This window comes from Lycorma delicatula, chromosome 3 (genome assembly GCF_047948215.1).
Source record: "Lycorma delicatula isolate Av1 chromosome 3, ASM4794821v1, whole genome shotgun sequence".
Lineage (NCBI taxonomy): Eukaryota > Metazoa > Arthropoda > Insecta > Hemiptera > Fulgoridae > Lycorma > Lycorma delicatula.
Window position 1 is genome coordinate 149921300 of NC_134457.1, and position 26474 is coordinate 149947773.

Genomic DNA, 26474 nt, shown 5'->3' on the forward strand with positions numbered 1-26474 from the left:
CAAACTTATCATTCTAAATAGTAATTAAATTACAATTGCAGAGTAAAAAGTAATTTTTTCTCTACGATTAACCATTAGATTATTGGTACAGTAGATCAATAAGTAACATTCATAAGAAAATTTTAGTTTTTTGAAAATAATTAGTCTTACTGATGATTTTATTAAAAAAACGTAACCTTTGTTAGTATTTATAAAAAAAATAATAAATTTTATTGCGCATTATGCGATTAAGTGTTCTTCCTCTCTTTGAAAAAAAAAGTTAAAATAGAATTTGTTGATATTGTATTGACAAAGTAAAAGCTTAGTTTTTCTTTGATGTAAGAAAGATTCTTTTTTTAACTTTTAGAAAAAATGGTGCACACTTAACATCAAAGTGGAACCCTCCTTATGTAACAACATATCTTCATATTTCATATATTTATATAAGTACAGTTTTAATGTTTACAACGTTCCTCACTGTAGTGGCATCTCATCTAATTCATTCCAATGAAGTAGAATAGCCCATTATGTGTCATATTATAGTAGAAGACTGACCTCAATTGTAATTGAATTTATCGTATATTACAAGCTACTGATTACGACTATCATTCCAGTTTTCTTTTTCTCAAGTTAAAAAAAATTATATGACCAATAAGTTTTGTATTACTATAAATCTTTTGATACGTATAAATTGGTAAATCTGAAAGGACTGCAATAAGAATACCTTAAGATACGAGCCCGATATAAGTCTATACCTAAAAATAGACCTATATAATAGAAGAAAGAATGTACATAACTTTCCACACTGAAAATCATTAGATTAATTCAAGGATGAAGATATATACGAGTATTTAAACCTGGATCCTAAAAGTATAGATTTGCAAAAATCTCGGTACCCCACTGTTGACGAGATCATCTTACTAATCCCTTTAATATTATATTACAGCGAATATAGCTAAGCTATTCTAGCTATATTCGACGGGATTTTATATATCTATATACTTATATAAGTTTCTTATTAATATTATAAATTAAATAAACACCCAAACACAGTTATATAATAGATTTATTTCATTTCCAAAAGTACTTTCGCGAACAAATTGCATTACCAGTTGATAATATTATGCTTATATGAGAAAAAAAAATATTTCCCAAATCTTACAAACTGTTTCCGCAAAAGACTCACCATATTTGTAGTGAATCTTAATAACAACGCGATTCTGCTTTGTATATCTATCCATGGCTACTAATCGGAACTAATGCAGATAAGATAAGCAAGATATTCAAAGTTGACAACCCCTCCAGACGATAATGTCCAGACCTACTATGTCTAAAGGCTTCATTTAGATTTAAAGAAGTATTTATTTTTTTATTCTTATAAAAGTGTTATAAAACTTACAACTTCAGTAATTTTTTACAGCTATTTTTGTATCTTCGCAGTTTCAGTTCCTCAACTTACTAAAAGTTCTTTTAAGTCTATTTCAATTCTTTATATTAAAAATGCAAATCAGTTTTTCATAAATGCGTTGATATAAGGTAGGATGATTAATTTAGTATTTTATTATTAATATGAATACATATTGATAATTCATATTTATAATAGTGTAGCTAAGAACTGTCATGGAAACTTTATCGTCTTACAATTTTCAACATTGATTTCCATTAGCTTATCATATAAAATTTAGTTTTCTCGTTCCGAAAGTAATTTTCCAAAACTGATCGCTTTAATTAAATAAAATAGAGTGAGAATCGGTAAATAAGTAAATAAATTATATTATGGAGCGTCATTTGATGTGTAGGTAACTAATGATCAACGGGTACTGGAAAACGGGCACAAATTCAGGCATGCGCTTTTACTGCACTTGTACGTGTGAGGTAAATGTGAGTAGTTTAAATTAAATTTCAACATCTAATCTTTATTGGTTACTGCGATTTTTTCACGGCAAGCTAGTTTAGAGCGCCGCACATTTTAATTCCAAAACAAAGGTCTGTTAACTCAAGTCCTCTTCCTACAACTATCATTTCAGGTGATAAAATGATCTCTTAAAACGTTTTCAACATGACTGTTTTAAAATCTTTTGTACAAAAAGAACTTCTTAAATGTCTGTTTATTGTGGTTACTGTACAAATATTTTTATCGATTTTTTTTCTGTTTGCTATTTACTCTTTCTGTTTACTATTTTTATCCAGTTTACCTAATGCAAATTAAAGCATGTGCATAATTATCTCATAGGCTTCGTTTTATTTTACCTTTTTGTTACTTATCTAGTAATAAAATGTATTTCAGAGGTAATTTGCAACTTCAAAGTAGTTTTTCGATTTGCTTGTTTGATTCCTTTCAAGGGCCTAACATTTTTTTTCAGTAGATTTATTTACGTGATACTCCTCATTAAAAAAAATTCAGAAAGAAGTCATGACAATAATAATAAAAAAACACATTATTGTTCACCACAATAAATACTGTTTATCAGGATGAAGCTCATACTTTAATACCGCTATTTGGTTAAAAATAGGTAGATCATTTTTTTTGCATTACTAAAATCTACAGTTTACTTAAAATTAATGTATATTATTTAATAAGGATTAAAGGCTTGACCCATTCTATTAACATTGGATTTAGGTTGGTCGGTTGGTCGTGCCGTGGCAGCATACTGAATGTCTTTTAGTACTTTCAAACAAACCTAACGATTGATTATTAAAGATAAGTAATTCTCAGAGAAAAAATAAAAAGGATAAAATCTTATTTTAAAAACAACTAACACGAGTAAAACAGTTCACTTAATTTTAGCTAATAATACCAATAAAAATTAATTCCGACCGATTAAATTATTCCGACTGAGTTTGCTAGCACTAAAAAAATGTGAGTTAGTTCGTCCCTCAGTTCAAATTTTATTTTTTGTGGACAGAAGGAAAGTTTTAAAGAGCCAGAAGAAGGTTTTTTGGGGTCGATTCCCGGGCAAGAGTATAGATTTTCAGTGTGAAATAGAACTACTTTCAAGGTCTCCCTTCGCTCAATAAAAGCCATAAGATAAAGGGACCAGTTTATTAAGCTGAATTTTTTACTTTAAAATGTGTTCAAGAATTTTAATTTTACTATTTTTTAAGAAAACTATTTATTTATGTAAACATACACGAAATATGATTATATATAAATCTGTACATTAAAAACTGGACAAATTATATATATATAAACACACACACACACACACACACACACACACACACACACATATATATATATATATATATATATTTCACATTAGGTCATCATTAGATCATTATACGAGTATAGTATGCAAGAGATATACTAAAGACAGACAATTTGCAATAAAACTAATAAATGACTAGAAAGCTAATGAAGGATGTACGATAAAAATAGTATATTGTATATATATACAAATAAACTTATATGAAATAATGAGACTCCTCTAAATATTCACCTGTCCAAAACATATATAATATTTTGACCCAATCATTACACATAAGACATTAAGCAATATCGGATTTAAAAAAAAAATAATCTAAAAAATTAATATTTTTACTAGTCGGAAAAAATTTCATTTAGATCAATAACAGTCAGTAATTACCTTCAACGATCGCAGGACTGAGCATTTTTGACATCACATACCAACCAATTACGAAACCGTATTATTTTTATCATATATAGAATATATAGAGCAATTCCAAATTACTCGGAAATGTCTAAGGAGATGTTTCTATAGCTAATAAAAAAAGGTTCATATAAACATAGGTCAGAAAACGGTTTGTTAGCGAGTTTCAATTCGCTAACCATTTATCTCTGATTTTTGCTCTCTTTGTGAAATTAAATCGTACTAAAATTCTTGGGTACATATCGAGGGGTAAATTTATTGGTTCTTATGGTTTTGATTTAAGAAATTAAATAAAATTGATCCCACATCTCTATCTCGCTTAGGTTATGAGAAAAACCTAAGGTCGGGGTAAAACATGAAAATGTTTTGTCGGAAAATACACTTTATTGGATTTGGAATAAGACAACTTTGCCACGAGTAATTTACCAATAAACAAATGAAATTTCTTATAAATGTATTAAATATATAAACGTAATCATAAATACCTTTATAGAGAATATAATTCTGTAAAAATTGATATAAATAATCTATTAAAATTAGAAACAAATTTGACAAATTCAACTTTAATTAGAAACAAAAGTGGATCGGAAATGTAATACGATTTTAAACTATTTTCATCAGTGTTTGAACAATGTAATGTAAATTAAAACTAATAGAAACCTTATTAATAACAAAAAAAAAAAGAATAAAATGTATATTTAAAAGATCAAAATCAAATGATTATTGGCTTCTTCTAAAAATTATTAAATATTAAAATGGTTTCTTGATAAAGCTGCAAACATTTTTTCAAAGCAGTTGCTTAATGTGGTCGCCATTCTGTTCAATGCATAGTTCAACTCGGCGAATCCATGCCAGCCGGGCACATTAAATATCATAACTATTATTGCTAATAGTAGCTCCAGCTTCTATTAAAGTCCAATTCTTCTTGTGTGCCAGTATGAGCGGAATAGACTAGCGACTTCATCCAAATCCAAAGGAAAACATCAGCAGGTGTTAGATCGGGAGATCGAGGTGGCCATTTTACTGGTCCGTTTCGACCAATCCACTGTTTACTAAATGTGTTATTTAAATGATTCATCACATCACGACAGTAATGAGCAGATGCGTCATCATCGAAAAATCATATGTGCACTCTACTCGCAAGTGGAATATCTTACAAGATTTCCATATGATTTGTTTGAAAAAAATGTAAGTACCGCTCTTTATTGAGCCTTGGCGGTAAGAATAAAGAGCTTATTAGATTTTCATTTGGATTTTCTTTTGCCCAAGTGTGAGTGTTTCGTTAATTTGCAATGCCATTTTTTGTAAAATAAGATTTATCAGTAATTAGAATATCGCTTAGGAAATCGGGATTATGTTCACTATTCTGATTAACTATTGTCAGGATTTCATCCTAACCTGTTGTATGGAACGGATATAATTGTTACTTCCTTAACGTTCACCACACACTTGATTGCGAAACATGAAGGCGATATGACAACCTTCTAATACATAAGGCAGGAGACAATTATACCGCATTCAATATTGATTCTTCAGCGTTGGAATTTCTCACAAAACGTTCACGACCAGCATCGAATCGTTGTGGTTTAAGCATACCTGTTTCTCGATCTCGCCTCTCCAAACCCTCAAATATTTTACGATCCGGTACTCTTCCATCTGGATAATTTTCCCGGTATTTCCTCACAGCAGCCGGTCCATTTTTATTTACTTTACCAGAGGTTAACATGTCCTTCAGCTCTACAAATGAAAAAAAATTGTGGTATCACCCATTGCGAACAACAGCACAAATACCGCTCAAATGAATATTCAAACGCTAGACATTAAACTTAATTGTTGATCAGCTTTTACTGCCAATCAATCAAAAAATAGAAATCTTTAATATGTTTTTTAAACATGTATTTCAAATTATTTTTATAATTTTTAGCATTCGTATGTAAATTTTTCTGGTTAAAATCGTACCACTTTTCCAATCCGGTTTGTGTGTTTTATTTCTAATTAAACACAAATTCTAAAACTTGTGTCTAATTTTAATAGACGTTGTTTTCATAAAATTTTGAAAAATTAAATTCTCTACAAAGTTAACTAGAAAATTTTATTTGTTTATTGGTAAATTAACAAAGTCATTTTATTAAAAACCTTAAAATGTGTATTTTCCGGCACGTTTTCGTGTTTTACCCCGTTTTTCTTAAAACCTAAGTGAGATAGAGGTCTGAAGCCAATTTATTAATTTTCATAGATCAAAACACATAAGGAAGCATGAAATTTACTCCTCGAATTGTACCCCAAGAATTTTAGTACGGTTTAATTTTACAAAGGAAGCAGAAAGTAGGACTAAATGTTTCGCGAGCCGAAACTCGCCAACGAACCGTTTTCTGAATTATATCAATACGAACTTTTTTTTTGTTATTTTTGGCTGTAGAATCATCTTCCGAAAGATTGCTGTGCTATTTTAAAAAAGCTACTAGTTTTCACCAAGAAACTTTTGAAAATTAATAAAATATTTTACTTTACCGAAAATACTTATCGAAAGTAAATTTATAATTCAAGGAATTTACTCCAGTCAACATCGTTATTGAACACTATTTAATTCGGAAAGGTAATGGTACAGATTTAATATTCTTTCATATGTTAAAAATTAGAATGGAGCATTTTATCATAAGTTTTAAGTTACCACTTTAATTAAAAAATTTGAAGCATGAGTATTTATCTGAACTGAATTTAATCCTATTAAATTTCTACGGTTATCATACATCTCTTGTTTATCAGAAAGTATTGAGTAAACGCCGGTAGGTAAAGTATATAATAATGTTGAACAAAAGTTTCACTAAACAATAATTTTTAATCTAAAAACGCCGAAGTTGTTATTATTTTACTTATCTATTATCATATTTAAATTAAGTGGACTCTTATCCACTTAATTTTAATGTTAATGTTTAATGTTTATGGCTTTCATAGCCATAAATCAAATCCAATTTAAAATAGTATTTTTTCTGCACTTTCAACACGGTTTATTTATTTAAAAATCAAAGTAAACGCTTAAATGACAAGTAAATATAATTTTTAAAGCTAAATTTTATGAATATTTAAATCCCACCTACTAATCAACTCCCAAAACAAATTTATAATATGAAACTTTGTTTGAATTATAAATTTCAATTTAATGATAATACTAATTTTATACTGGTATTTATTTTTCCAGATCTTTTATGTTTCTAGTAAGGAAACTAAATAATTGGGAATTAGAAGGTATATATACTCGTAAAATCATACTGAACAAGAAATGTGAGAATATTTATTTTTTATGGTAAAAGCATTCACAGTTTTAAATAACTTGGCTTATCCTTTGATATCTATAAGCAGGCACTTGTTAAGTATAATTAAAAAAAGGAAACGATTACTGCTGGGTTGAATTACTTGTTTTCAAGCTTATTTTTTTGTAATTCTAAGTATCTGCTTTTTTTATAACTAAATGTTTAAAAAGGAATACTTTTTATTCTGGAACTCCTCATATATAAATACTTTTTGCCACAGTAGGGTTTGCAAAAGGCAACGTAAATAAAATAAATATAAATTCGAATTAAAATAAATGTAAAAATGGTTTTAATATTTAAAAATAGTAAGTAACATTTAATACTAATATTTTTTAAACGCATTATTTTAGTAGTGTAAACTTATGTACAAATTTAAAAAAAATACTAATGAAGATGTATTAGTAATTCCATTTATACGCATATTTAACGATTGTATTTAGTAAATTAATGAATAAGTAAATTAATTTAGTTTTAATGAAATAGTAAATTAATGAATAAATCTGAAAGCGAATCAGTGTTTGTGTGAGAGTGCCCTCGTAGATAAAATTATACAACTGCAGGAAAGACTAAACAACCAGTTTGTCAAGGAAAAATTGACACATTATTTATCTCCTCTATTTAGGAGTAAATTATAGCTTTAATTAAATAAATCACGAATAACAAATGCCCTTATTTACATGATTTAAATTATTTAATGAATTAAATGATTTTCTCTCATAAACTTCCAATACGATATTATGTTACGTTTATACACATAAAAATGGATTAATTATTTATTTATTTATCGATAAAATAATAAAAAAGTATATATATTTTATTACTCAAAAACTGCGATATTTATTTATTAATATTAAATTTATTGTTAAAGATTTCTCAAATATTGGAATAACAGTGTGTATTTCAGTTTTATAAAAAATTCCTGTTGTTTAAATAAAGGTTATAATTTTTCAAATTTTTTTAACTTTTCATAATTTTACTTTAAGTGTTATAGGATTTTGAATTCATTTGTCAGTCACTGTTTGCATGATTACAACTTATAAGCTGCTCTTTTAGCTTTAATCGTTCATATTAATAAACAGTAATATACTTACAGTTGATGCAATTTCAGAATATATTAAAATCCATCAAACAAATAAACGTATCCATTATACGAGTATATACCAGCCGATATGATACACAAATAAAGTATGAACAGTACCAGCAAATTGGAGCTGTATATTCATTTTTTAAATTTTATGTAAATATCATTCCATTGTTTAAGTGTTTAAATAATATTTTCTTTGATGTTTAGAAATATTAACGAACAACATATCAAAATATCAATAAATAACGGTAGGTAAATGAAATTAAAAAATTAAATATTAATAAATGCATATAAAAAAAGTCAGTTAATTTTGCTGCCATTAATGTATGGAAAATGGGAGTAAATTATTTTTACCGACTTTTCGAATAAAAGTACGTCATTATTTTCGGTCGTTCGGTAGGGTTAGGGATAAATTGAATTCTCTTTACGTTTTGAGGCGTCAAAATGAGCCATATTCCTTACATGCACAGGCATATATATATATATATATATCTCCAAAACTACTGCATCAATTTCATTAAAATTTAGATATGATGTATTAGTGACGTATTAGATGTGATGTATTAGATATTATGTGTTATTATAAATTCAGTTTGAGGTTATGTTATTTATTCGACTTTCACATTTCAAAGTCAACGTTATGTTGATTTTGTATTTTTCCTACGCGCTTAAGCAGTGAGTTACCGTGGTGAATGAGTTTAAAATTGATGCTTGTGTGTAAGGTCTACACGGTATTTTTAATTATTTCATCGAGTTATGTTTATAACAATTTAATCTTCGTATAAACAAAAAATATATTTTAATATTCAATAAAAAAAAATTATACCTCTTTAAATTTTCTCATTTATTTTATGTTTCGTATATTTATCGTGCAAAAAATTACACACAACAAATATACAAAATAAAACCGACAAAAAGTCGGTCTTCTTGCGCAGAATTACGCAAGAATTCTTTTCCTTTTTGCATAGGATTACAAATTAAATAAAAATTGTTATATTTTTTTTAATCATAATTTTTTATAAATTTAAGTTTAATATCAATAATTATTTAGTAAGACACCTCAATTATGCATTAAGATAATATCCTGAATCGGTGTGGGAGTGCTACTCTATACTTTTTCACAAAAAAATTGTCAGTATTATATGCCAGTACACGAAGATATTGATGGAAATAAAAGAACTAATGCTAAGAAATAAACATTTGTTCCAGTTATAGGCCCTAAGCCCGTTTATCGTATAAACTCATCTGCAGCAAGAATAGTTTATCTTTAACCTTTAAATTCATCTGTAGAAAGATTCTGATTTCTATTAATAATTATCCTTAAATTGAATATCCAAAACAAAATTCCACACTAAAAGTTAAAAATGCTGAAAATGTACACTTTTAAATGTGCAGTCGCTGGTTCTACTCTTGTAGAAGTATAACCAGGAAGCTATTTAAAATATGCTAAAGTGCCAATCTCTATTAATATATCATGATAATTTGGTGTCCTGGCTCCCAGTGGCCAGCAGTGAGAGAGATTAGCTGAAATAAAATTGTTATTGTCTTTTTATGTTTTCAATAAGGTCCGAAGCAGTCATTAATTATTATCAGTAAAGGTAAATAGCATTTTTAGCATTTTAACAGTTGTTATAGGTGGAATCAATACAAGTATCTATTTAAAGTTTTATTTGGATTTAACAGCTAGTAAGCATTCTCATTTAAGATGTTGGTTTAGAGGTATAAAATTATCATAAAAATCTTTTAAAGACAATTCTGTTCCTCAAATCTAATACTAAAAATTAATTAATTACGTATTCATCCTGTTTATATTATATTTATATGTAATATTACGATATAAGACGTAATAAAAACGCCAGAAAAAAGTTAATCTGTAAAGGTGTAAGAATGATATTTATCTTACTATTATTAAGATAGCGTATCTTAATAATACGATATATACAATTGAACTGTTAATTGTTATGGCTGTTACGATTAATTTATTGTGTTTCTTTAGTTATGTAACTTTTGGATTTGAATTGATCATATTTAATTAACTGAAATTTGTTTTTTATTTAATATAAATTTCAATCAATATTTGAGTATTTTTTGAAAGAAAGAAAAAATGAATAATCTATAACGTTAGAGCAGAAAATTCAAATTTCACCTACAATATTAATAAAAAATTGAGAATTTATTAAATTTTACAAATTCAAAAAAATTATCTTTGATGAGATGTGCAAGGACTTTATCCTCATGGTCAAATGTCCTTGAGGCAACTCAAAAATTTTAATTTAAATTGAAGTTAGGTATAGGAAGAGTTTTTATGTAAAACCTTCGGTATTAGAGGAAGGCGCGGGGGATCGCGCTTCCGTAAATCGGTTAATTTGATAATTGAGAGTTGTAAGTTATGGTAGGTGGTCGTGGTTGGAAGAGGCCACACGAAAGCGATAGTAGGTTGTGTAAATAATTGATGGAAATATCTACCGGAGGCATTTGCATCGGTAGGATTCTGAAAGAGGACAAACTGATAACTGTGTTGTGTTATCAGGTTTAGAGGGTCTAAAAGACGAGCTCCGGTAAAGACCATCAGGGATAGGAACGGAAGGGGAGATGTGGTGACCAGGATTGTCAAAAGGCGGGTGTCTTCTCCCAGGGGGAGGGGGTCAGAACGGATGCTGATATAAACGGCCAAATATTTTGGAAAATGGTTGATACCTAAATTTGGAGCATAATTACACGTCATCCTTTGTGTACTATTCGTATAAATATTGTTATTAAACTATTGGTTACTTTTTTAGTATAAACAGTTCGTGTCTAATTACCTACCAGATTATTAACGACACATTTTAGATGTTTGCCAGTGATCCTTCCTCTCACGACAGAGAACCCGATTCAAATCCCACTGACAAATTCCCGCCATTCGAATCAATGTGCCTAACGATTCTCCAGTCTCCTCTTCAATTTGATTCAGCATCTTTTCAGCGGTCTTCCACGGGACTTGCTGCCTCGATTTTTCCCTGAACGACTAGTTTCTCAAGACTTTAGCCGGGCTGACGGACTATATGGCCGAAAAAGCAGAGTATGCGCTGAAAGCGCATTGCGGACAACTTCTTCTGTGAACTCCCGCTTGTTTACAATCCAGTTGTTCGTCCTCTTTACCATCCATTGACGCAGAGCATTCTTCTGCAGGCCCACATTTTGAATGTACTATTTCTCCTTCGGTCTTTCACCTTGATGTCCAGATCTTAACGCCGTACAAGACTACTGAGAAGACTAGGTCTAAAGCCTTTAACAGTCTCAGCTTTGTATTCCTCGTGATAGCCCTATTATTCCAAATAGCTGTCATTTCAAACTTTACTTCACGAAAATTTATCCAAATATTTCTAATATTATAAAAAAAATATAAGACAGCAATAATGCCTGATTTTGCTATTAAACACATTATACATTATATATAGTTTTCTTTTATTCCAAATCAGGGAATGATTTTGAAAACAATAACACGAGAGGCAAATACATATTTTCACGAATAAATAAAATTAACGGCAAACTTATAGAGTAATTAAAGTTTTAAAGATTGAAGTTTGTGTGAAAATTTTACACAGCTTGTAGGATAGAGGTTGATTGGGTTAAAAGAATTTGAGTGGAAGATAAACATTTGAAGTTCATATAGTTCCGTCGATTAAGCCTTCTGATTGGTGATAAAGGGTCGTTTGGTCTATCATCGGTAATAAGCATTGATTAATGGCTGATAAACCACTATGAATTTTAAATAATAATGCGACACAATTTTAATCATAATAATGAAATTTCAATTATAATTTGAACTACACAACCTGCCTCTGAATTTGGCTCTGAAATTCTAAAATTAATACTTTTAAAATTGATTTGAAAAAAAAAAACATATACAAGTACAGTCTGATGCCGATTAAAAACATTATACATGCCGAATATTCAATATTATTCAACATGTTAAAATAAAAAATGCAAATATTAACAAGAGAAACTTAAAACAAATTTTAAAAATAGTAATAAATTAAAGAAACAATTGGTTGCTATTAATTTTTAAGAAATTAATGATTTAAAAAATTAACAACTGAATTGTATTTTTTAAATACCGACATGCCAGTTTGTTAACTACTTTTGTCGAAAATTTGAATAGCGTGTAATATTTTCTATTCGTAATGGCTCTATAATCTGGTTATAGAGCTGGTATACAGAATACGACCCTTCTTTTTCCTCTTACATAATAAATACATTACGTACCTTTTCTATAAAAAAGTGTTTTACATAATTATAATGGCAGTCTATATTCCATGCAAACGTACCCTCTATCGTAAATTAGATAAGAATAAATGAGAAAATTTCAATATTCTAATATTTTAGATAAAATTAGTTAAAATTTTAAAGTAAAAGTAAATTCTAGGTACTGTTTTTAAAAAAAACAATACTTCAAGTGAAAAATAGCAAAAAACTGTTTCTGTCAGAGCTGAACACCACCAATGATATTTTTTTTAAATTTAAATGTAGTTAAATGTAATTCATTAAAATCGGATATGTCATTCAGGAATGTTGCCTGAACATACAGACATAATTTATTTTCATATATGTCAATCTTATAACATAGCAAAAAATACTGTTTTCTTTGTTTCTTTATTTTTTGACTAGATAGGTTTTATCCAATTTTTTGGTTGTCACTTTGATACTGAAGTAGTTACTGAACACATTTTTTTTCTGTTACCAGAAAAAAAGAATTATTATTTCACAACAAATGTATTTATTATATTTAATCAATTTGTGTGATTCTCATAATGCACCGCTTTGACTGGTTACCACTTCAATTCATTTGGAATGCTGGATAAACGTTATAATGTAAGATATTACATAAAGAAATTACAAGACAAGTAAACTAAAATTTATATTCATATAAATTCAACGATCATACTTTTATTTAGTCCTTATTTTTTTCCACTGCTAGTATTGAGTTAAAATACTAAACGTTTGATAATAAGCACACAATACGGTGTTCTAAAGGAACTCCCGTAATAAGTCAATCCACAACAAAAGTTATCAAGAAAAAGAATATATCTGCTTTCAATTCATAGTACATTTAAAACTAATAATAACCAATAAACAAATAATCAAACATAGCGAATCGATAGACACAAAACAATGCAGAAATTGATAAGAACTATACAATTTATAGCTACAGACAAAAATTAAAAAGGTTACCAAAAATAACATAACTAGATTTGGCGACAGTAACTGCAAGCTAGCATTCAATAGCTCCTAAGTCAAGCAGATGGTGACGTTTCAACCTTCAGACGTTCCCGCTGTTATCAAGTAGATTGATCGCTAGGTAGTTGACGTAATTTTATAGACGTTGTTGGTATTTAACACTGTGCTCTCTCACAACCTCACGAACCGTTCAAAGCTCTGGACATTTGTGAATCTCATCGTTTCATGTGTACCAAGACGTCTCCGCAATTTTTCTCGTTACCTTTTTTTGGAAGCGTTGTAGCCCAGATTGGTCGTAGGATAGATTTATAAATCAGACTTCATTGGTCAATGTTAGGTGTCAGTTTCTTCGCAAAATAAAATAATTTATTAATAAAATAAAAAAGTTTATTTGTAATTTTCCTTTATAAAAGAAATAAAAGAAACGGCCGTGAATTTTAGTTTCTGTCTGAATCATCCTCTTATTAGAGACTGCGATATTTTACTGATTGTTTTTTTATGCCTCTATGCTAAACTAGAAATCTTCTGTATTAATGGAGAATATATCTAAGGCAGGAATTCTAGGATAGCCCATCTCACCAGTAGGTGAGTGGGTTGATTAAATCTAGTTTAAAGTAAATTTCTTCTTAAAGAAGAAATCTGATGTGGCAAAGATAAATGAAGAGTGGAATTAGAAATAAACAAACAAAAAACCATAGATAAAGAAATGAGAAATAAAGAAAAGATAAATGTAAGTTATACTATTGTCATTATAAGTTTTTGTAACTGATACTGAATTGATGTTAATAAACATTTCTGGGTACTATGGATGGCTCTTACATTATTTCTTGTGAATTAGTACTGGAATCAGAACAGCCATTAATTTTAGATTTTGTCTCAAGTGTCTTACACCAACTGATATTTTAACCGCATAAAATTTGATGTTATAATGCTTTTTAAGTACAAAATATATTACTACTAACCCAATATTTTAATATCCCCACTAGTGAAAAAGTCGAACATGGCAGTAGAATTTAATTGTTATAGTTTTTCTGCAAGCATGTATAATAAAGCAAATATTTTATCTCTTTTTGAGCAAATAATAAAGTCGTTAGCCTCAAATTTTGTAACAGAATCTCTTATGTAAAAACAGATAAAGCATAAAACCTTCTTCAATTTCTGTAATTCGTAATCCAAAATCCTGAATAGCTTTGAAGTTTTTTTTTTAATTTTATTTATCAATAGTCTATAACTTACAGAACTTTATACGGAACTCTAATTTTAAAAAAATTAATACAAAAAAATGAATCAAGATTTTCGAAAATTTAAGGGAGGTAGAAAAGCTTTTATTACAAAAAAAAAAAAAAAATAGCGATAATATTATCACATTTATGTCATGAATTATATCATTATTAGATTCCACTTCCAATTTATGATAATATTAAATAAAAGAAAAGAAATTATTTTGTTAAAAAACATAAATTTATTAAATATTATGTGTAAGACCTATCAGACACAAAATTAATTTTGAGCATGATTCATTTTTTGGACCCAGACAAAAAATTCCGAAAGTAGAAAATAATCTAAGTGTTGTTCTAAATGTTCGCGTATTATGATGGTTTATTACGTTGACCACCTATGAAAAACTAGCCTTGACTGAACTCATTCCTCTCATATTTTTAAGAATTGACCAAAAGTAATTCAAAGAATCTGATAAAAATTCATTCTTAAATAATGAGCACTTTATTATCTTAAATCGTTACTTTTTCATGTTTCCTCTAAAATCAATCATCTTGTTTATAATTTGATAAAACATATTTTATAAACCTAGAAGAAAATTTCAGAAATAATGCTCTAAATTTCAATTGACATTTAAATTTGTCGCATGTAATGAAAATCTCTTGAAAATATTAAATATTCTTTTCAATATTATAATGAAAAAAAAAATTAATAAGAGCTTTTAGACTACAGAAAATAATTAGATACATAGCAATAGGAAGAAGAAAATTTATGAAATTTGGAGGAAAGTTTTTGAAGACTTGCAATTAATGATCCTTTATTATTCATTTATGGCGTCACAATTAATAAAAATACTGATTATTACCAGTATCATGTGATACGTCGTGTGATTAGATTTATCATAGATGAAAGATATATTTAATATCAGAATGATTAATTTATTTAGATGAAATAAATTTTTATATTCATAATTATGACCTATAATATATAATAAGGAGTTTTCTGGAATTCTAAACAACATTATTAGAGAATTAGACATTGAATTCGAAAAATATTTACCATTCCGTAACATGGAAAGATGATCTAACCGACGAAAACTAATGTTTCTAACAAAAAGTAATATTATTATTCAGGTTTCGGAAGGAGGAAAAGAGGGAAAATTGGAAAAATGGCCCGAGTGACCAACGAAAATCGCGAATAGCTTTCCGGAATCACTCTAGTAAAATACGTTAAAGGAAAACGTTTTAGGTAATCGCTATACCTATAAATTGAGATGTAGTTTACGATTCCATCATTAGGCCACATACAATACGCAAAAAGGCGCAAAAAATGAACCTGACGTTTGAAACTCGGCAGCTTTTTTATTTTATTTTTTAAACATTTCAAATTTGGAGAAAAATAGCTCTGATGTCCAAAAAGTACCCTCAAGCTGGATGTTATACGTTAATTTGGTATTGCAAAGTAAGTATTTTGCAAAAAAACTAAATGTCCCTATTTTTTGAGCATATAGAGTTTACGTGGGCTAGATTGAAAGAAGAGGCAAAATCTGACTTTCCTCTTAATAAGAAATATTATTTTTCAGTTCATTTTTGTATTTTTTAATTAATTTTTATAAAATTTTGCAATATTCTAAAATAAAATACTTTGACAAAAAATGCGTGTATTCAAATGAAACTAAATGCATCCGAAAGTACTTTTTTCACCTTTAACTTAAGTTTCGAAAAACTAAAGTCAGTTTAGTAGTATTTGCAATAGTGTGTTTTTTATTTCAAAATTCATACTTCCGAAGCTAATAAAGGGCTGAAATTTGGAGAGATGATTAACGAATGTTTAAACATTGATTTCATGTGTATTTCAAATTTTTTAGTGCAAAAATGTCCACGGAACAGGGTTACAAAACAGTAAACCGACCGCGCGGTTGAATTTTCACTAGTAGCGTAGCGCGGCGTCGTATGCTTCACAGCTCTCGAGCGCTCGCAAATAAGTGATCATGGGGCTTCAAGTCGAAGCGGTGATTGATATCTCTGGTTCTAATCATTCAAAATTGATGATGTTTTTTTAAAACGCGTTGAAAAAGACAAGAAAAAGCGTAAAATACACCTAAATTACAATATTTTCTTCATGAAATAAGTAATCTTTGCTGTTATCTATTAATTATCTCCTAATTATAGAATCGTTATCTGCAACATCTCAAATTATAGGTTAAGCGATTTCATAGAAATTTTTTCTCTGATATTTTTCTCTAAAGTGATTTCCGGTTGAGCTATATGCAATTTTTGCCGGTCATTCGGGCAATTTCTTCAATTTTCTCCCCTTTTCAACGCCTTTCTAAAACTAATTTATGTTAATTTTTTGTTAGAAGCAATAGTTTTCATCGGTTACATCATCATGCCAAGTTACAGAGTGACACGAATTATTCCGAAAAAATCGTCCTTTTATGTCTAATGCCTATATTTAAATGTAAACCATCATCTAACGAAGATGATACATTTATGCAAGGAGGCGGCGTGAAGAGAAATACAATACACTTTCCCATACCAACCCTGACATGGAATGTTGGAATATTGTAGTTTAAGAGAAGTTAGAAATGAACTGGTTTTCCGTTATTTCTTCACTGATCTAAACATACTGTTGCACATCGGCAAGCTAATCCCACTAGAAGATGAACAACTCATAAAATTAAACATTTACTTTACTCATCGTAGGAAGTGGTACAGTAAACAAGATTAATCTCAAATAGAGAAAATTCTGAATTAAATGCAAACTGTTTCCTTAGTGATTCACATGAATTACAACCACAATAAATACCGAGCTAGATAGGAGAAAGCCGACAGCGAAGGAAACATTTCAGCCCTTCAACTTGAATGTGGAATGTTCCGGGTTCGAATTCTGGTAAAATGGGAAACACTTTTCATACCCTAAAAATAGATCCATTCCATGTGGTAGATTAATCATCGATAAAGAAATTATTGTGACAGTACTAAATAACTGTCATATAATTAATATTTAAAAAAACATTTTTTTTTTACTTAAAATACAAATTTTTCTTTCAGGAATTCCTTTTCCTTTCTAATGACAATTAGCATAGATTTCAATTTACTTCTGACTCGTCTATATTCAGTACAGTCACTAGGTGAAAATGAAAAATAGCATCTTACATGTAGAAGTACATTCAGGCATTTTTAAGCGAATTTAGAACTAATAAAATACCGATATACAAACAAAAATGATCAAATACATATAAATTTAGTTACATTTATTTGGTTTTTAAAGTTGAGCGTAATTAAGATAAGCAGCGACTGGGTTTGGCAAAATATAGTTGCAAGACTACACCGTGATGAAGTATCTAACAAAATTTCCTTACTATTAGTAAGTAATCATTATTATCGGTAATTTTCATAGTTAGTGGTGAACTGGGAACTGTAATACCGGCGACTTGTTCCTACGGCAATGGCCAATGAACATTGAGATAGTGACGTGTACTGGTCCACCTCCAAGAATGAATGAAGGACGTATTGGCTCGTAAAGAGTGAATACATACCTCTTAGCGGCTAAAGATTCTACTAAGATGGTTGTATCCTCTATTGGTTTGCAGACAGATATGCGCGTATTCCAAAATCAACTCATAGAAACAAAAAAACAAATAATTAATTTTTTTTTACATACAGTCAGATCATAGAACTGATGCAGTTTTTCTGGTACACATAATAATATACGCTAGAAATATGTTAATTTTTTTACAGAAATATAAGTTGAACTTTAATTAAAACTTACCAACAACATTTAGCCAAAAAGCCAGACTCATTTTAGGTTCCGTGTTTACTTGACACTCGTAAATTCCAGAATCCCTCTTCTGTGGAAATTTTATCGATAATGTCCATCTGTCAGAATTATCAGGTCTGATTACCTGAAACCGTTGGTCACTGGTATATGTCAACACTCCTGCTGATAGGATATGTAAATCTCGTTTTCTTATCCAGGAGACCTGAAATTTATTAAAAGTAAATTAATTTATTAATTAACACTGTATTACAGAATCAATAAAACTTCTATACATTATAATATATAACTTTCTATAATAAGGTTAAATTCATCGTTATCTATTTTTAATGAATTAAAAATATTTTCTTAAGACAAGTATACATCTATAAATTAATTTAAAACAGATATTTAAGAGCAGGGCATGCAGAAGGAGATCATAATATCGTACATTTTGGTAGAAATAAGAGATAAATATTTGTTCCCTTTCCAAAAAATTAAAATTTCTGAAGATTGTATACATGGCTCCTAAAATTTATCATTTAATATCTTATGATATTACGGAAGCTTTAACTTATTTTTCGAGAAAAAGATCGCTTTTCAAAATTTGTGATGAAGCGTTTCTTCCTGTCGATTGACCAATCGCCATGCTTATGAGGTTTGATTGGTTTGTGACTTTATTAGGCTTATTTGAGTTGTTTGTCAAATATATGTGTTAATCGCGCTGGCCTTTCATGTTGTAAACAACATCGTATATTAAAATATATGTGATATAATATATCTGTGTTATATAATATTTTTCTTCGATATTTCAACGGTTGATTACAGTAATAAGGGTCAATATGTCAATTGAGTGGAATTCTATATTTCTTTAATAGGAAAAACGTCGTTATACGATAAGTTTGTAGTAAATACCACTTGTCATCTCTAAGGTTAGTATTAAGTTGATATCTTTTTACTCGCATAATTCAAAATCGATTAGCTGAAGGATGATGAAATTTTGGATTTAGGACTGTTGTAACATCTAGTTGTGCACCTCTCCTTTTGTTTGCAATCGACTAAATCAAAAGTGTCCAAAAAGCCCAAAAGTCCCCAAAAAATTGGATTTTGGACTTTTTCTTAATTGAAGTAATAAGCTCTCATTGAACGCTTTTCAACGATATGTCATAAGTGGTACTTATTTTAATTCGTTCCAGAGTTATAGCCAAATAAAATGTTAATTAATAAAATATTTGGATCTTACAAGTTTCCCCTTGTACACCGGTTCGAATCAAGACTATCTTTTTTTTTTAATTTAAATATATTGATTTATTAATAATTATTAACCTTTCATTGTAAAAACAGTTTTACGATGTAACAACAACAATATATATATATATATATATATATATATATATATATATATATATGTGTATGTGTATATATATATGTGTATATATATGTATGTATGTATGAAAAAATATCAGAAATTTTTAACGAAATAAAATTTTATGTACTTTTCACTTTAAAAAAATGTGTACGTGTTATTTAATAGGCTACAAGGAAGTCATGTGTCCACTACAGTGGAAGTCCACTTCAGATTATTTCTCCTATTTTTTTAATTAATTATATTGCTGGTAAAATCTGAAACAGGCTTACCTCTGCAGCAGAGTTTCTCGACTTAGGGGTCGCGAAATTAGCCTACAACTTTACATGTAACAATGAAATCATTTTATGAGGAAAAAATTATTTTCCACAAACATTTTACTTTCTTTTACAAAGTACACATATAAAGAAAATAAATTAATGAGATAATTGCGTTTTTTTTTTCATTTAAAAGTTTCTCCATTCGTGGATCTACGTTAAAACTACACAGAACCAACTTGTTTTCAATGATAGAAAATTATTTTCCACTATGCAGTTTTAACACAACCATAGATAAAAACCCTTTTCACAGAGGTAAGACCTGGCGAAAGGGATTAATATTTTCATTGCTTCTATGTCTAAATTTCCACATTCACTTCGACAAGCAAGCCTAAACGTACCTGAATCTTCAGACGTGAATTGCAGTTATAACTTTTTATCGGTAGACATTTGGATGAGTTGGTAGATGAATTTTAACCGTAACTTAGCACCTGCACCAACGTTTTTACTAAATGGATTCAGTACGTATCTGTTCCAGAAATTATTTATATCTTTCAGGATGTACTCCACCAACTGAATTTTCTTATTGTTGAACATGACGCTCTCATAGCAAATGTTATGCAAGCAGATCAAATTAAAAGGAGCACGTATTCATCAAGTTGAAACCTGTAAATTGCTCATGCTCATTGCTGCGTTGATAGCGACAAGCATATTATACACTTTGCTTTCAACGCAGCTAAATAGTCTTAAATAGGATTTATTGGGTTGCGGTTGGGGGGGGGGGGTCACGTAATATCCATTTATATATTTCCTTTTACTTTTTGTGGTTAGTGGAGCTAAAAAGGTTGAGAGTTACTGCTCTATAGATACCTAATTTCCAATAATGTGGAATGTTGTTTAATTGTATTATTAATATATTTAAACTTATTTTTATTGTATAATAGAATAATAAAGTAAAGTTTTTAGTTCAATTAGTGGTAAAGTCAGTTATTTTTACATTGATTTGAATACTAGATCGTGGATACCGGTGTTCTTTGGTGGTTGGGTTTCAATTAACCACACATCTCATGAATGGTCGAACTGAGACTGTACAAGACTACACTTCATTTAGACTCACCCAAATCATCCTCACTCATCCTCTGAACTATAATTTGAACGGTATTACCGGAGGCTAAACATGAAACAGAAAGAAAGGGCTATAAGCTCCTGTGGTAGAAATTGCCGAGCCATTAACAATCATTTACATGCGATATTATCAATCCCCACTATGTCCTGTTGCTCTGGAGTAAAATTACAGTTACTTTCTTTTACCGTAAAATTTTTTCTTTCATAATTTCCATTATTTTTAATAAACTTAATTGTTGACCAAATCAACTTAAGATAAACTTAATTGTTGATCCTGACCACATTTGTCTAAAATTATAGTCGAATTACATGAAATTCAATAACTGAGGAAAAATATGTAATATTGATCTACAAGTAGAAGTAGGTCAGTTAATTTTATTTATTTTTACTCACAGTACTTAACATAATATTTGAAAAATTATTACTTCAGCTAATAATGTACATAATTTACAAAAGGAAAATATTAAAACAAAATATAGAATTCTATGAGTTATATTAAATCATTACACTTTTAATGTATAAATTAAAAAAACGTATAAATATAAAAAAAAAAAAAAAAATACTATTTAAAAAGAAAATTAACTTCATTAAAAAAACTGTTATAAAAAAAAATTACTCTGAAGAAAATAATATAGATAAGAAAAAGTTATAAAGTTTAATAAATAAATGCCTGAAGAAAAAATATTAAGTAAATATTAAGCATTAATTGATAAATATACAGTGCTTACAAAAATCCATAAAAGTACACAATGCATGAATGTATGTATATATGGGTGGTATGGGAGTAGATCTGTATGACGCAGTCATGTTTATGTAGATGCAACAAGAACCTGTAATAACCGAAAATATATTACATAACACTCTTTAATCTTCAGTTCAAAGTAACCATCGTCATCCAAGAGACGCCATAAACAACTGCCTTAATCAAAAAAACAACTGCCTTAAACAACTGCCAAGTCAATATCGAGAACCGAATTCATCCCTTAAAGGACGGCACATAAATGTTTATTCTTTTCTTCATAGTATTTAGGTAATTACGAAATTTTGTTTATGAGATTGAAATATATATTTTACATACCAACTATAAATGTCTTGTTTATCATTTATTTACAAAACATCCTTTCTATATAAATAATCCCTCGAATCATTGAACTAAATGATTCATTAATAAATACTCAAACATAATGAACTGAAATAATGTTATATAATGATAGCGTTAGAACATATAGCTTCTAGAATAAGGGAAACACAATAAACAGTTACTATAAGCTCTGAGTTAGGTAAAATGTGAAGTATAAACGTTACTTCCCTTATCGGTGGTTGCTCCATGAGTTTCTCATTGTGATACTCTGATCTCATTAGTCCTGAAATATACTAATCCAGGTAGTAAAATAATTAATATACCAATAATGTTTATATTACTTTGTAACTTGTATGATATTCCAACACATTTTATTATTAATCAACAAGGAATTTTTTTTTATTTAAAGGTGAATAAACAGTTTGTTTGATGGATTGCTATATTAATAAAGACGGATAACTTTACGCGATAATAGAAAAATATTTATTAAAAGAGGTAGCAGAAGAAAAGATTTAATAGCATTGAGGGAAAAGAGGAATTTACCGGGGGTGACTAAATACAGTTTATGTCATCAGTTTTTTAGCACGCCAAGATTGAGCGCAACAATAGAAGAGATTGATTAATGATGCAACTTTGTTCTACTGAAGAAAACTTAACTGGGATGAGAGAAACTGGAAGAAGAAGAAGAGAGACCCAAAAGAAGAAGAAACGAAAGATGAAAATAGGGGTTGAGGTGGAAATTATTAGAAACAGGGTAAGAAAAACAATGAGCTCGTTTTATTTTAACTCAATTCCTCGAAAAGAAACATTTCAACGTAAAATACAGTAATTCATAAATTGTAAACAGATTCCAACAATAATAATTTTCCATAATTAACATGCTTCACTTTATATTATATTTCTAAATAGACATTATTTTTAGTAAATGAAAAACTTAAAACTCTTACAAAAAAAGAAGAGAAATTCTCTATAATTATCATGTTAAATATTGTTATGTTAAATATCTTTTTAAATATTTGAAATTATATATTTTGAAATGTTAACATTATATTCGGTTTTGTTATGTGAAATATCAAACACACATATATGCAAATGAAAACCCACCGTGATATGTACAGTATATTACATGATTTTATAGAACCATATTTTTCTTTTTTAGTAGATTTTATTTGTTCAATGAATAAATGTATTTTTATTTTCTCCCTTGTAAAATGATAATAATAAACGAATATTAATGATTGGTTTGTTACCATTTCAAAATGTTGAGAAGCATTTAATGAAAAGCTGGTTTTTGATTTCAATGAAAAATCTGATGTGGACACCACATGACTTCCTTGTACGCCTATTAAATTACATATACACATTTTTTTACAATTAGAGGTTAATAATTATTAATAAATCAATATATTTAAATTAAAAGAAAGTTTAAAAAAAAGGAAATGAAGTCAGATTCGAACCGATGTGCCTTCCCCTTGTAAGATCAATATTTCATCAATTAAATTTTTATTTGGCTATAACTCTGGAAGTAATGAAAATAACCACTTATGAGATACCGTTGATATCTCTCAATGAGGGCTTATTACTGCAGTTAAGAAAAGTCCAAAATCCAAATGTTTTTGGATTTTGGGCCCTCATTTTAATGTCCTCATTAATAAGCCCTCATTTATTACTGCAGTTAAGAAAAGTCCAAAATCCAAATGTTTTTGGATTTTGGGCTTTTTTGGACATTTTAGGTCCAGTTGATTGTAAATCAAAATGGGAGGTGCACACTAGATGTTACAACAGTCCTAAATCTAAAATTTCAAGATTCTACGGTTAATAGTTTTTAGTTATGCGAGATACATACGTACCTACGACGTCACGCCGAAACTAGTCAAAATGGTTTCAGGAATGGTCAAAATGGATATTTCCATTGAATCCTAATATCCAAATTTTTCGTGATCACAATATTTCCTTTACTTCGTACCAGGAATTAACAAAAAGGCTACAATTTTGTTGCTGAATGTTTTATTGAAATAGTGTTTGGAAGATGCAATTGAATACAAGTTCAACAGATTCCATAAATGAATATTTTATAGTTAAGAGTGTAATTTAGTAAAAGAGAAATTATGTTTTTTCCTCACTTTTTAATAAATTCCGAACAATTTTAAATTTGTACGGTTATTTTATATTTCTCGGATTAAAAAACTCTTTCAGACAGCCACATAACACGTTGACACTTGTGGTTATAGAATACTAAAATAGTTTTTATTGAATAATCATCAAAAAGTGTACAACTTTTTTAAATTTATGAAATTTTGATATTTGCACATTATTTTATTTCTCATTTATATAAATGTAAATATTGAAATGGTTGAAAAATAAATAAAAATAACTTTTAAATTAAAAATAAAAATATTAATACGGTAAAAATAAATTTTACCTTCCATCACATTCTTCAATTTAGTTCTCTGGATGCTATTCCCCTATTGTCCTTAAAGGTTACATATTCTATGATTATAAAATTATAAAATATAAATTTCCCTAACAGTAAACATTTCACCTAACCAAATATTGTTATTGGGGGAAAATATAAACGTAAAAAAGAAAACAAAATAAAACTTTGGTAAACAGCTAAAATATTTCGTATTACATTTCAAACTCCAAAGTCAGGTAGTTGAAATTATAACTATCATGAGACTCAATTTATAACCAAATCTCGGAAATAAATGAGAAGTAGCAATTTTTCATATAAAAAAATTTTAAAGTTGTTACATGTTACAAAGAAAGTAAAGGAGAAAACGTAATATTTTCACAATATTTTATACTTTCACTAGGATTATCATAATTGATTTGAGTATTATTTTTACAGTTCACGCTCTAACATTTACAGTTCACGCGTTTCGGAGTATTTCCATTCTCAAAACTACTTTTAACACTGAGTTTTCCTAATTTGGAATCGTCAAATAAACCGATGTTAAGTTCCTCTACTGTCATGACCTCTTCTGCGTTGCCACGTTCGCTCTAACGATTATACATACAATGTCTTGAAACTAATCCATCTGATTCTTTATTGTAACAATTTAAAATTTTTAAATATTACATCTGATTGAGTGATTATTTGTTCATTAGTTATCTTCTATCCATTCTTGAATATTTCCATGTTTTCTAGAATATCTAAACGTTTTCCTTTTCCTGAATAATAATTTTCATGGATTTAATTATTTCATTGAAAATATATCTTTTTTCTATCAAAGGTGTTGCACAATTTTAATCTTTTTTCTCATATTTATACGATCTTACATGTTCATTAAATCATGTTTTAAAATTTCGCTTCGGTTGTGCAATGTACGTCGCATTGCAATCATATTTTATTTGGTATATTACATTTTTGTTGTAGTTGTCTTTTTCTTCTATATTACTTCTAAATTGATTACTGATAGTATTATTTGTACTAAATGCTAAATTTACGTTATATTTCTTTAAACAATCCTTTGTTTATATGTTTGTTTTACCAAATATATGTTTGTTTTAAGTAAATTTTGCTCATTTCGTTTTTGTTCTTTTGGCCTATTGTCGTTTCTTTTTCTTTTGTAACTTTTGAAGTAGTTTCCTTAGTAAAACTTGTATCTTTTATTAGAACATTAAAAATTGACTTTTTCACCTTTATACATGTCAATATGTTACAATTTACAAATATTAAAATTTAATATTTTTAAACTAATATATTTTTTTCAATATTAAAATTATTAAGGAACTACACATAAAATATTTTTAAAATATGATTTTTTCTGCATTTACTTTAAGAAAGGGAACCCTCATAAATTATTCTAATTGGAGCTGTCATTCCTCTGTAATTTAACCTTCAAATCCTGGTAAGAATTAATTTGACTATCTAATAGAGAAAGTTATTATTAAATAAAAGCAAATATTTATTATTACCATCTTTTTTTTATATCGGTTGTACTAGAAATGAAATGCCCAATAAAATCTTTTCTTTGAAATTACCTAAGTTTGGCTCGTGAAATACTTAAATCAATGAAACACCTCAAATCTCGTCTCTTTAATCGTCTTTTTTTTTCGACTACGGTCACTGTAGGACTGTATAGAATAGTTAACTTCTGGCTAATTTTTTTAGCTCTCAAATTCTTTTACTGTAATGGTTCTTCCTTTCTTCTGACTATTTTAAGTTAGCCGCATTCTTTCTCCTTCTGGATCGCTTTGAATTCTAAGTTTTTTCATAACTATCCTTCTGTCTTTTAAGTCTGTCAGGTTTATATTTACTACCCATGGATCCTCTTTAACATTTTTCAACTATTTAACGTATTATTTATAAAAAAAAGTAATAATAGAAAAGAAATTTCTTAGAAATAAAAAAAAGGCAGCCGGTGTTAAACCTGACGAGTTAGGTGGATAAATATAATAGATTATCGTTTTAACAAAACCGAGGAAGCAAAATTATCAAATATATATGGCTAACGCGT

The 26474-nt window shown here is 28.5% G+C and overlaps 1 protein-coding gene across 2 annotated transcripts in view; it reads right to left on the reverse strand.

The window, feature by feature from the left end:
• LOC142322109 (zwei Ig domain protein zig-8-like) overlaps positions 1–26474 on the reverse strand; it is a 705864-nt gene that overhangs the window by 40611 nt on the left and 638779 nt on the right. For both annotated transcript variants that reach the window (XM_075360807.1, XM_075360806.1), the window contains one exon: positions 18198–18408. In XM_075360807.1, the coding sequence (XP_075216922.1) occupies positions 18198–18408 (211 nt within the window). The remainder of the gene's footprint in view (positions 1–18197; positions 18409–26474) is intronic.